We start from the raw sequence: 12,708 nt of genomic DNA, 5'->3' as shown, positions 1-12,708 counted from the left end.
CGGGTAAGCGGGTCCGAGTGAGGAGCGCAGGGAAACTCTGGGCACCGCTCTGGGGCCGTGCTGCCCGGGCTCCCCCGGGCCGTGAGTACTTGCAGCCCTACCTGCGCACAGGGCACCCTGCGCTTCTGTTTGGAACTTGCAGCAGTTTCCAGTTATGGACCGGCTTGTGTAGCCCAAGGGCAGTTTCTGCCCAGCTGGCAGGGGCTGTGCTTGACTTGCCACCCAAGAGCTGCACAGTACCCAAGCAATCCGCAAGTGCAGAAGTGAGGAAGGGGCAGCAGGATTCCATCGCAGTGGGGGAAAGCTAACACACAGCAAGGTGAGAATGGGTGAGACTGTCCAGGGTGCAACCAGGGACATCTTTGGCCCAGAGGGCTGCTAGCATTTTCCTCAGGAAGCTTCGAGGCCAGGCCAGTGCCCGGGGCTCATGAGCAAGGCCTGCTAGCTTCACGTCCTCCCACTGCCACGTCCCTCCCGAGGCCTCTGTGACTTCTCTGGTCCCCCTGTTCCACGCAGGAAGGCAGGACAATTTTCTTGATTCTTTCCCTCCAATGTGCAAACTGTCCACTGTGGAGACTGCTACAGGTTTCCCATCCTTCAAGGCCCACCTCATCATATCACCTGCCCCAGGCAAGCTGAACCCAGACCGGTTTGCCTTTGTACACGTCACTCACGCCTGCAAGGACAGGGGCTTGGGAACCATTGGTCTAACAGCCTTACAGGCAGAGACTGTCTTACTTGGGTTCATAGCCCAGTGGCCCAGCGCCCCAGCTCACACACCAGCAACACACAGCAAGGCTTGTAGACTGCATTTATTCCAGTCTCCCCTTGGATGCAGGTGAGGATGACAAAGGGAATCTTTAAGATCTCATTTCAATTAGTCTGAGAAGAAGCCAGTTGTGGGAACAAATCATCACCAGGAAATAGAAAAGGCTGAAGGGTTATTTGTGCTGTGCCTTGCGGCGTCTACGAGCGCGAGTGGCAGTGACAGTCGTCGCTGCACCATCATCTCAGGGGCTCTCCTCCTCAGCGCCTTGTGTCAGGAAGAGTCACACAGCTGAACCCCCCACCAGATCACCGCTTGCACTAAAAGCAACAGGACTCTGACGATCAAGAGGAATGTCTTATGAAAAAGCAACACAGGCAGGCACCGTGGCAGTCCTTGAAAGATGAGGAAGCCTGGAATGTCAACAACCAGTGGTCTTTTCTTCCCCCACGGATTGGGAAATTACAGTTTATACTTTTGGTCTGTATTTTTTTTTGCTCTAGACTACGTCCATACGAAATGTACATTTGAAGTCACACACGTGTTTACAACTTTTTCTTCTAGGATACTGTTAAGATGCAGTCCTTGAGTAGGCTAGTGGCTTCCACTCTACTATTGGTTTGCATGAAATAATCTGCTTCCTCATCCTCCATCTGCAAATGGGTTGCTTCTTTCCTATAGCTTCGATTACGTACAAGGCCATGGGAATGATACGGGGGACTTCAAGAGGTGGCTGCTGCGATAAGGAACAAAAGAGAGGACAGGAGAGGAGAGGAGAGGGGAGAAGAGGGAAGAGAAAGAGAGAGAAAGAGAAAGAGAAAGAGGTAGTAGAAGAAAGGTGAAGAGAGAAAGAGCAAACAAAATAATAGAACGCGAAGCTCTCCTCCCCCCTTTAAGAAATCCAGACCTCACGCGGGGAAGAAATGCCTATTGTTCTTGTCACCCTCGTGGTGACAGAGGGGGCAGGGCACACTGTCACTGAACTCACAAGAGGAACCCAGGCTCAGAAGCAACTCATCTGAAGGCTATTACTGGGTCAGTGCATGGGGAGAGTTCCCGGGCAAGGCGCACTTGCGGCTGGCCCGGCCTCGGGACCTCACTCGACTTTCCGCAGGTGGTGGAAGCTACGCAAGGTCTTCTCCACAGCCTCATCCATGCTGACCAGAGGCCGGTAGCCCATCAGCTTCTTTGCTTTCTCGCAGCTGTAGTAGTGGAATGTGCCCGCCAGCGCGACCCGCATGGGCGTGAAAGTGGGCTGGATTTGGATGATGGGACTGACCAGCATCACCAGCAGGGACAGCAGGAGGGCCAGGTAGTAGGCCACCCAGTAGGGGATGTGGTACTTGGGGGGCTCATAATTGAGGCCTTTCAGGATGCGGGACAGGAAGGTCCAGAAAGGCATGGGCTCGTCATTGGTGATGTGAAATGCCTGGCAAGGGAACAAGGGGGAAGGAGTTAGCTGCCCATGACTTTTACTGTGGGAACCCAGAGCCGCCCTGCCATCTGCCAGCCTGCTCTGGCCCTTCAGCAGGGCAGCTACACAGGGAGGTGTCCTCCATGCTGCCCCACGTGCCTGCTTGCAGCAGCGTTTCACATGGTCTGAGCGCAACTGTGCCCAACGGCAGCATTCCGGGCAGGGGGGAGGCACTGCCCACGTTAGCTACAGGCCAGGACTTTCAGTGATGCTTCAACTGCCCTGAGAAGGTCTATCTGTTAATTTAGCAACTGCAAATCATGGTAAAACTCACCTTATCCTTGGATGCAAGAATGGGTCATGTTACATTTCTCCAATATGCTCTGCTTGTTATAAACCCGAAGCTATACCCACCCTCCTCCCAATCACCACCCAGGTTACAAGTGGGGAAACAGCAGAAGCTCAGGAAAGGGAGAGGATCAAGCAGGGAGAGGGATTCCAAGCTAGGAGTGAGAAGTAAGGGGCCCTAGGAGTTGGAGGCAAGGGCGAGGGGGCTCCGCAGGCCCTTCGATCTCTGCTGCTCTCCGCCACATGCCTGTCCCACTGCAGAGACAGCTGGCATCCCAGTCCTGCCCTGCCTGCTGGGTACCAAACGCCAGGAGATTCGGGGATGTCATCCGATCAGAGGGGGAGGAAGCTGGTGTGGGCCATGGGGGAAGCAAGGAGGACAAAGGGTGAGGATGCAGCACCCTGCCCAATGCATGCGGCCCCCAGCCTGGAGTGGCCGCGTGGACAGACAGGCAGCCAGGGCACGTGCCATGGAGAACAGTGTCTTTGATCTCTTCAATCCCAGCTCATTGGCACCTGGGTTTTTGCTGCCCCAAGTCATGAGGTGGTACCCTGACATAGCGCTCCTGACTGGGACCTTCAGCCTTCGCCCGGGGTTGGGGGGAGTCCCAAGGCAGATGAGTCATGACACAGGACTGCAGGAGCAACTGGCCAGCCAATGAGATGGCAGGGAGAAGAAGCGCAAAGGAAGGCAAAGGTACAGGGCTGAGCCACGAGAGTGGGTACCTCACCTTCCCGCCCAGGCTTGCATCTTGGGAGAGGTGCTCGGCGGCCAGGATGTGTCCGTGGACCACATTCTCCACAAAGGTGAAGTCCACCAGGTTCTCCCCATTTCTGTAGGTGCAAAGGAAGCATTCAGTCATGCGCACACTTAGGTGCAAGCCCGGCGAGCCCTGAGCACGAGGCATCGCTACCTGTGGCACAGCAGTGGCCTGCCTTGGCACGGCCGGCCCCGCGCGCGCGGGGTGCTGGGACAGTGGGATATGTAAGGGACAACCAGTGACTTGAACCTCTCAGTTTCCAGACTTCCCCAGCTCGTCTGGGCTGCAGCTCTTCAGCCCTTCCCAGGACACACCGGGCCGACACCTGGCTGCGGCCACACAGCTTCCTGCCCGTCTCTTCGCAGTCTCTCAAAGTGACAGGTCAGAGTGACAGTGAAACTTAGAAAGAAACAGGAAGGCCAGGCCAGGGATGAGAGGAGGAAGAACAGGGTAAGAAGAAAAAAAAAGAAACGAAGGAAGAACAGGTGCATCTGATAGACAGCCACATCTGTTGTCACCTTCCGGGGCCTCTCTACCTTTGTGTGCCTTGAAGAGGGAGGCAACCCTTCTACCCAATACACCTGTGTCTAGAAGCGAACAGTGGAGGACCCTTGAGTCTGGGCCAACTACTTCTGCCTCTTTTTTTTTTTTTTGGTACTGGGACTCAAACTCAGGACCTTGCACTTGCCAGGCAGGCTCTGTGCCGCTGAACCATATGCCTGGCCTGGCCCTCTTCTGCGCTTCATGTTCCTTCATCTGCAAATAGGGATAGAAATACAGCCTGCCAAAAAATGGATACACATTCCAGTTTTTCTTTTCATGAAGGGTGTATATGTATTTTTGGCAGACTCTGTACTTTCCCAGCCTATCTGAGGGCATACGGGCTTATTCAAATAGCGTCCACCCCAACCTCATGTCCCTCTGGAACTTGCGCAAGCGACCTTTCGGGGAAATGGAGTCTCTGCGGATGTGCTTAGTTGAGGCCATATGGAAAAGGGCAAGCCTTTGACCCAGCAGCTGATGTCTAAGAAGACGCTACAGAAACCAAGCAGGCAGACAACCATGTGCACAGCTGCCAAGGACCCTGGCAACCAACAGAGGCTCGCAGAGAGGCGCGGGCCACACGTGCCCTCGTGGTCTCCTGAACCCAGCCGGCCAACACCTGCAGTTCGGACTTCTGGCCTTCACCAGAGCAGCCAAACAGACGAGCCAGCCACACGAAGCTGTCTGGCTGCTGACAGTATCCCCCACAGAGCCGGAGGGGCGGCCTCGGCAAGGGGCAACTCACCCAATTATGAACTTCATCTTGCCCTTTCTTGCTGCATCGATGAGGATGGGGACCAACTGAGGGTCCCTGGGGCCAAAGATGGTATGGGGCCGGATGGCTGTGGTGAAAAAATTCCTCTCAGGATCGTTGGCGCCCAGCACGGTCTGACGGAACAGAAGAATAAGTTGTCCAAACAAGCTCGAGCCCACGACAAGCCAGGATGTGCGGCACTTCCCACGGGAGACAGACGGCCGCTGTGCATTTTCGGCGTGCAGACCACCGGGTGGTGTCTGCCTTGGGTGCCAACCCATGTGAGCCACTGCTGCAGTTCTGGGCTACTCTATCCCCTTCAGCCTCCCTGGTCTGACAGCACAAGAGATGAGATGACGGGGCTGAATCACAAGGCCTGGGTTTGGCTTCGAAGGCCATGATGCAGGAATGCAGATGGGAAGAGGCACCTCGGCAAGGGGATGTGGAGAGAGAGGAGGGTTCCAGTGAACACGTCAGCTAAGGGGTGGCTGACCTGAGTGACATGTGCTGGCTGCAGGCATCCCCCAGGCCTGGGTTCAATGAGTGCCAACGTGCCACCTTGTAGGGAAGCACTCAGACAAAAGCAAGTGGGCCTAGAAATTTCTAATCATCAGAGCTGCCTGAACATGGAGAAGTTCCCTCTTTCAATACATTCTCAGAGCGGCTCTGCCTCCTGCCACCAGGCCTTGGTCCCCATGGAGATGGGAAAAAGGACCAAACCTTCAAATGACCTACAGCAGGGAAGACAGCGGCAAGGCGCTGCGTCCACGCTGCATTGCTCCCCGCTGACCAGAGGCTCCAGCTGAGACGCCTGCAGGGGTTGCTGACTGCCATTTGAGCACTCACAGGCCCTGCAGGCAAGGCCCGCTCTGGCTGGGGCAGGCTGCTCTTTGGAGCTCCTGAGTCTTCACAGCCTCAGCCGTGGAGGAGCCCAGGACCTCAGCTGAGAGTGCACGGGGCTTTGGGCACTGGGGTTCTTTCTAGGGCCAGGGGAGGCTCCAGAGCTCCTTGGGCCTAAGCCTAATAGGTTGTTGTTCCACAGAGCAGGGCGGCAGAGCTCGGACACAGGACTTTGGGAAGACCGTTGTGTCTCCCACAGAGCAGTTCTGCTGGGGTCTTCTGAGCTGTGGTCACAGCAAACAGCCCAGAGGCAGCTGGCTGTAAGCCCTGGCTGCGCGTCTATCCTGCTGGTCAGCACTGAGCTCCAGTTCGGTAAGCACGGGCTTGGACAGGAAACCTCAGGGCCTTGATACGCTGTCAGCAGCGCAGGGAGACAAAGTCGCAGGTCCCTAGAGAAGGCTACAGTCCCCCTCCTGTGGGGCTCAGGAGGACCCACGGCCTGGGGCTTAGGACGGCTCTAGGGTGACAGGGACAGCTCTAGCAGCTGCTCTAGCAGATGCTGGTCTCTGGAGCCCCAGCACCCTGGATGCTCAGTGGCTATTGCGTGACCTGGACTGCAGCTGGATCTGGCCACATGGCTCCCTCTGCATCACCGTCCTCATCTGTAATCTGGGCACGGTAACGGTGCCTGCCTCACGGGACAGCAGTGAAGTATAAAGGAGAGAGGCCCCAGAAAAGACTCAGAACACTGGCCATATTAAGCTAGTTCCTCATACTTTAAAACTTCGCTTCACCTGTGATTTTACCCCCCAAGTTCGGTACCCAGGTCTCACTCAACCGCTTCCACAGTGGTACATACTTTTTCCTGTAAGATCTTAGTCTCCGTGTAGTAGTCAATGGGCTTCACGGCGTAAGGGAGGTCCTCGGTTCCATTTTTGATGTCGATGCCCTCAAAGACGACACTAGCACTGCTGGTTAAAATGAGTTTCTGGCAGAGGAAGATCAAAAGGAAAACAAGAGTCAGGAACAATTACTATTCCAGTCACCTGACAGTCACACCTGAGCCAGAATGAAATGGCATCTCTTCCCTCGCCTCCTGTGAGTTACCTGCTACAATGCTTCACCTTTCACCCCATCTTAAGGTAATCCAAAGATTACCACCTTCTGCAGCATGTGGATCCCAGACACATTACGGCATTACAGCCTAAAAGTGGATCTCACGTTTTCTTCCCGCCCAAAAGGCCTGAGGGGTAGGGCACATTCCCAGTACGGATGGTATCTCAGGGTGGGAGTCTCCGTGGGGGAAGGAGCGCTGGCAAACTTCTAGGAAGACGTCTACTTGCAAAGGATCGCTGGTTATTGATACCAACCTTGCCATGGGAACACACACACGTACATGCATGTAACTTAAGAAATGCTGTTTAACAGGACACTTGCCTAGCATGCATGAGGCCGTGGGTTTACTACAAAAAAAGAAGCTATGTTAAGAGGGTCCCTAGTTTCCAGCCTTCTAGTGATGCTAGGCACCATTAGTTCATATCATCTTATTTTCCTGGTACCTGTGACTGAACCTAGAGCCTCCGCACTGAGCTACACCCCCAGCCCTTTCAAAACATTTTTATTTGAAGACAAGATTTTGTTAAGTTATGAAGGCACCCAGGCTGGGCTTGAACATGTGACCCTCCCGCCTCAGGTTCCCAAAGTGCTGGGATTATAGGAGTGTGCCACACTGCTTTTATTTAATATTACTTAGCATTTTCCTACAAGCTCTAGACAGTGAAAGTATAAGACAGACATACAATGATGTGAAAAGAAGTCAAAGTGCCATCATTTGCAGATGACAGAAATATTTATACAAAAAACACTGTTGAACACATAGAAAATATTGAAGTTCAACAAAGTCAATGAATTCAGATGAGATTGGGTGGGTTCAGGGTGGTATGGCCGTAGACAGTTGCCGAATTCAAAAGCAACACAAATTAAACCATATTCCTATATATTAGCAACAATGAAAAGTGTAATATGAAAATTAGTAAATAACAAAATATGTGGTACATGGGGATAAATTCAACAAAAGATATGTGAGACTTTTATGAAGTGCAAGAAGGCATTAAAGAGAGGCAGAAAGAGAGTGCGTACACTCAGATTTATGGATAGGACGAGTCAGTATTACCAAGACATCACTTCTCTCCAGAATTACCCAGAAATTCCATGGAACTACAACAGCAATTGCAACAGGCTTAATCAGGAAACTTGACAAGCTGATCAGAAAATATACGTGGGGCAGGCGTGGTGGTGCACAGCCATCATCCGAGCACTCTGGAGGCTGAGGCAGGAGGATCTCTGTAAGCTGGAGGCCAGCCTGGGCTCCTTAGTGAGTTCAAGGCCAGCCTGGGTTATATGGCAAGACCCTATCTAAGCAGCCCCTCCAAAATGTATGTGGAAGAATAAAGGGCTGAGAAGGGCCGAATAAGTTTTAAAGATGGGGGCTTGGGGTGACATGTCCCACCAGACATGATCCCCACGAAGGCAGACTCTTGAAGCCTGGGCATGGAGGCCAGCACAGCCTAGCAGTAAGCATGGCAGGGCCCAGGCAGGACATAAACAGCCGGGGCAGGGTGCCAGTGGCGCTAGAGGTGAGGAGTGTCTGGACCACGTGCCCAGCTGACCTGGCTATCTATATGGAAACAAACGCTCCATCCTGACCTCATCATATCCAAACATAGATTCCCAGGGGATTAAAGACTTCCACGCAGAAAGTAATCCTTGAAATCTTTGAAATAAAATACAATTTTGATCTTGGCGTTGGAAAATGTTCCTTAGATATAAGAGAGAAATCCATTCCCTGCACCCTTACCCACTGAAGTATTCTGGCTCTTTAGTGAATGAACTGGAGCCCCTGTGCCAATACGGATAAAGCTCAAGGATGTAATCCCAGAGAAAAAGAAAAGGCAAGTTGCCAGAGGATACATTCAGCGTGTTACCATTTTTATAAAGTTTTATAATATGTAACCCAATCTCTTATACCGGCTACACAGGGAACAAATACAAACGATAACGCCAAATGCAGAAGAGTTGCCATCCGTAAAGAAGGGAGGCCTGGCGCTGTGGAGGGGCACCTGGGGCTTCGACTGCCCCGGGGTCCCGGTGGCTGACACTGTGACATCCATCCCCCTGGCCTGCCGCCTCTGTCTAAGCACTTCCCAAAGCTCCTGTTCCACAAGGGCCTTCCAGTGGCACATCTTGTATTGTACCAGCAGAGCCTTCGCAAGCCCCTGACTCCCCAAGGTGGAGAAAAACAGGTGGGATCAAGCAACTGCACTGCAAGGCGCCCGGTCACGTGTGCAGGGCAGGGTCACCACTGCTGCCACTCACAGGAGCCCGGAAGTGCTCCTTTGCAGCCTGCTCCTGCCGGGCTGGTGGGGAGGCTAGGACTGGCGTTGTAGGGAGAGGGGACCCCGGCTCACTGCCTTCTTTCCTCCCCGTTGCACAGGGTCTCTGGCACGTGTCACTGTGAGGGTGGTGCTATACCCGGGGGCTGGAGCCGCAGACAGGCCCCCGAGAACCGGGACAGCAAGCTACCACGTGGTGGAAATTCAGATCCCTCTGGACTGAGTCATTACAGGTTTTCACAGGCTATGGGCACACATGGGCTATTTTTGTTTTAAAAGACGAGTAGGGTCTGGAAAACAATGAGGTGGTTCCTCCGAAGGTTAAATACAATTACCACGTCAACCCGTAGTCCCACATCTGGGGAGAGACCCCAAAGGACTCAAAGCGGGGACTGAACAGCATAACTCACAGCTGCTCCTAGGAAGGCAACACACGCATCCACAGATGGCTACACCAGTGAACCAAATGTGGCCCCTCCATCAACAAAATTGTACGCGCCCTTTAAAAGGAAAAAATCAGACACATGTCTCAACATGGAGGAGCCTTGGTTATGCTCAGTGAGATGAACCAGTCACGAAAGGACACATAGTGTAGGAGCTATGCCCCGTGAGGTCCGTGAAGTGCTCCCAGAGTGAGACAGTGGCCTGGCGGCTGCCCGGAACAGAAAAAGGAGGAAGGGGCAGGCTTTCTGTCAGGGAAGAAGAAAAGGTTCTGGAGCTTGCTGACGGGGCTGGCTGCATAACACTGCTCAGTGTCTACTTCGAAATGGTCAAAAGGTGTATTTACGATGGTTAAGATGTTCCGCATATTTTGTCTCAATAAAAATACCAGTAATGTCTCCATTCTGTAGCATTTTATGACTCAAGGGCCTGACGGTCCTCGGATGGCCTGTCTGCATGCAGTCATTATGTTACAATTCCAGCTGGCCTTGCCAAGTGGCCTTTTATGATCCGCACTCACGTCCAGGGCTGAATTTCTAAGCCCTTGACAACATCTAAGAAGCAACCCTGGCGCAAGAGCTGCGTCCCTGGCTGCCAGCGAAGGCCACTCACTGCGTGTTCCTGATAGCGGTCCCCACAGCCTTCCCCTTACCTGAACCCCGGCCTTTTTGCAAGTTTCAATGACGTTCTTGGTGCCAGATAAGTTCACTCGGTAAAAGAGCTCCTTGTTGTTACTGGCTGGCGAGGGTGATGCACAGTGGAAAACAGTGCTTACGCCTACCAGAGCCGGGTACAGGTCCTGGCCAAGAACACAAGGACAGCAGAGTCACCTCACATATTCTCGACTTCCAACGGGGGCCAGTAGGACCCCTGCCTTTTTAAACTCTAGAATCGACACAGAAGCACATTCTCATAAAGATTCGAACACTATGGAAGTAAAAGGAAGAGGGACCAACGTGTCCCTTTAATCACCTTTCCCATTAGTTAGTCCCTAACAGAAGAGGGACCAAAGGCAAGCAAGCATGGATCACGGTCTCTAAACAACCACAAAACAATGATCCCGGGGCTGGGGATTTAGCTCAGCGGCAAAGCGCCTGCCTGGCAAGCGCAAGGTCGTGAGTTCGGTTGCTGGTACCGGAGAAAAACCAAAAAAAAAAACAATGATCCCAAAGCCAAGGCCAACAGATTGGATACTCGATATGGTATTATTCCCAAGTTTCCCCAGCTGTCCTGAATTTAGGATCTAGGACCCAGTCATGGATCTCGCACTATATCTAGACCTTCTTCTGTCTCTTCCGTGTGCTTTAACCTGGAACAACTTGTTGACTTTCCTTTTCTATCTTCTGTAACACTGCCATTTTTCAAGGGATCAGGTTGGCTATTTCCCAGACCGTCCCCGATCTGCATTTGTGTGTTTCCTCAGGCTTGCACTCAGGCTTAAGAGATTCAATAAGAATCCGGCCCTCGTGGCGGCATGTCCTTCTCAGGGCGCACACATCCGTCCCAACACTGGTGTCGCTAAGATGGATCATGTGGTGAAGGCGGTCGCCGCCAGAGCCTGGCCCTGCAAAAGCTCCCTCTCCCCTATGCAGCCGACAAGTAATCTGCGAGCTGACGGTCGTGCTGGCAGACTGGGAACTCTCTTGCCTGGCTGCAGGGAGGTGGCAAAGGCATGGACTACTGGCACCCTTTGTTCGGCGAGCTTGCCTTTCCCCCACCCTAATTTTTCTCTTCAGTATTTCCATGGACACATGGCTGCTTAAAAAAATCCAGTACAGGGCTGGGGATGGAGCTCAGTGGTAGAGTGCTTGCCTAGTGTGCACAAGGCCCTGAGTTCAATCCCCAGCACCACAAAAAACAAAGAAAAAATCCAATACACTAATAATCCACTACTATTATCTTTTGTGAAATGCAGTACGTCCCAAACGTGGCCAGCAGAGGCCTTCGGCTTGGCTCCTGTGTGCTTTGATACGCCCGTGTTTATGTGGTCCTAAGGACACTACACACGTGTACTGCCACTGGGGTTCTGAGGATACTGGGTAAAACTGACCCCAAGTCAGCACAGCTCACTTCTGAAACCCTGCTCACCAAGCGAGTGGTGCCGCAGCGTAGACACCGGCAAGTCTTCTAACCCATTCAGGGCTGACCCTACTTGGCTGGACACAGTCCCCAACACTGAGCTCCCTGCCACGCCCTCGCCAGCTCACGCACCAGGTGGTTTTACCCATGCTGCAGAAAACCTGCTGCAAATCCGGGACCCCGACACTCCCTCAAGATTGTTCTCTTGGTGGTGCTGGTGATGCAAGCCAGGGCCTCACACCAAGCTACATCCCCACTCCTCACCTTGGGGCGACTGAGTTTGGACAAGTGGCTCACAGAATGCAGTGCCACCCTACCTCGTGTTCACTGCGCACTGTGAAACCGCACAAGGAGGGAGAGGACAAAACACGCAGGGCAAGGTGTGCCAAGCTGCCACGTCCTCTCCCTCTCCCCATGGCCACCTTGTAGGAACCTCCCCGTATTCAGCTGGCAGGAAGCCACCAAAGCCTGTGTTCTGTGATGGAAGTCTCATTATCTAAGCAGAACTGAAGTACAGACAGCCCTGTAGAGATGTGGGCAGGGGATATCAGGGCATTATCTCGTGACAGCACGGTAGACGGAGCAACCCAGCAGGGCCTGTCTATCCGGATTCTCTCAGACTCTCTGGGTAGGACCAGGACCCTGTGTGGTAGGGGAAATTAGAGTATATGACCCATCTTTAAAAAGAGAAATTCTACCTTGGCATTGTGTTACAGAACAGTAATCTCAGCACTTGTGAGGCTGAGGCAGGAGGAGCACAGTGAGTTTGAGGCTAGCCTGAACTACATATGAAGATCTTGTCTCAAAAAGACAAAAAAAAAAAAAAAAAAGAGAAATTCTGGTTTCTATAGCCCACCTTGGAGCAAGGTATGAACCAGAAACTGTGGACGAAACATATATGTGTATATGTACATGTGAAAACATGTTTACATGTACATATAACAATATTAAACATATACATATATGGAAACATATCTATATACATAGGTATCTCACCGGTATCAGCTCATGATGCATTAGAGGAGAAACCTGATGCAGATCTAATAGAAACAGACTATCAACCACATATGGGACTGAATTTTGAAGTGGCTACATGAAGACAGTAAGAAGAGTGAGGTGTGGGCGTGGGTGTGTAGTCCCAGCTACTCAGGAGGTGGAGGCAAGAGGATTGCGAGTTCGAGTCCTTCCCTGGGCAACTTACAGAGACCCTGGCTCAAAATAAAAACATTGAAAGGGCTGGGAATGTAGGTCAATGGTCAAGCACTTTTGGGTTTTAAACCCCAATACTGAAAAAAATAAAAATAAAAATAAAAAACAGGTGAAATTAATTTTATTGCATTTATGCAAAATATAATTTTAATATAATTAAT

The 12,708-nt window shown here is 52.2% G+C and overlaps 1 protein-coding gene across 2 annotated transcripts in view; it reads right to left on the bottom strand.

Moving 5' to 3' along the window:
- Positions 1–794: 794 nt before the first annotated feature.
- Nsdhl (NAD(P) dependent steroid dehydrogenase-like) overlaps positions 795–12,708 on the bottom strand; it is a 25,879-nt gene continuing 13,965 nt past the window's right edge. For both annotated transcript variants that reach the window (XM_005406454.2, XM_005406453.2), the window contains 5 exons: positions 9,912–10,058; positions 6,286–6,414; positions 4,578–4,720; positions 3,260–3,362; positions 795–2,195 (listed from right to left, as the gene is read on the bottom strand). In XM_005406454.2, the coding sequence (XP_005406511.1) occupies positions 1,863–2,195; positions 3,260–3,362; positions 4,578–4,720; positions 6,286–6,414; positions 9,912–10,058 (855 nt within the window). In that variant the 3' untranslated portion in view covers positions 795–1,862. The remainder of the gene's footprint in view (positions 2,196–3,259; positions 3,363–4,577; positions 4,721–6,285; positions 6,415–9,911; positions 10,059–12,708) is intronic.

The sequence above is a fragment of the Chinchilla lanigera genome, unplaced genomic scaffold, assembly GCF_000276665.1.
Source record: "Chinchilla lanigera isolate Chin_1 unplaced genomic scaffold, ChiLan1.0 scaffold00097, whole genome shotgun sequence".
Taxonomy (NCBI): domain Eukaryota; kingdom Metazoa; phylum Chordata; class Mammalia; order Rodentia; family Chinchillidae; genus Chinchilla; species Chinchilla lanigera.
The sequence above is the reverse complement of the archived record's forward strand: the minus strand, read 5'-3'. Positions and strand labels throughout refer to the sequence as shown.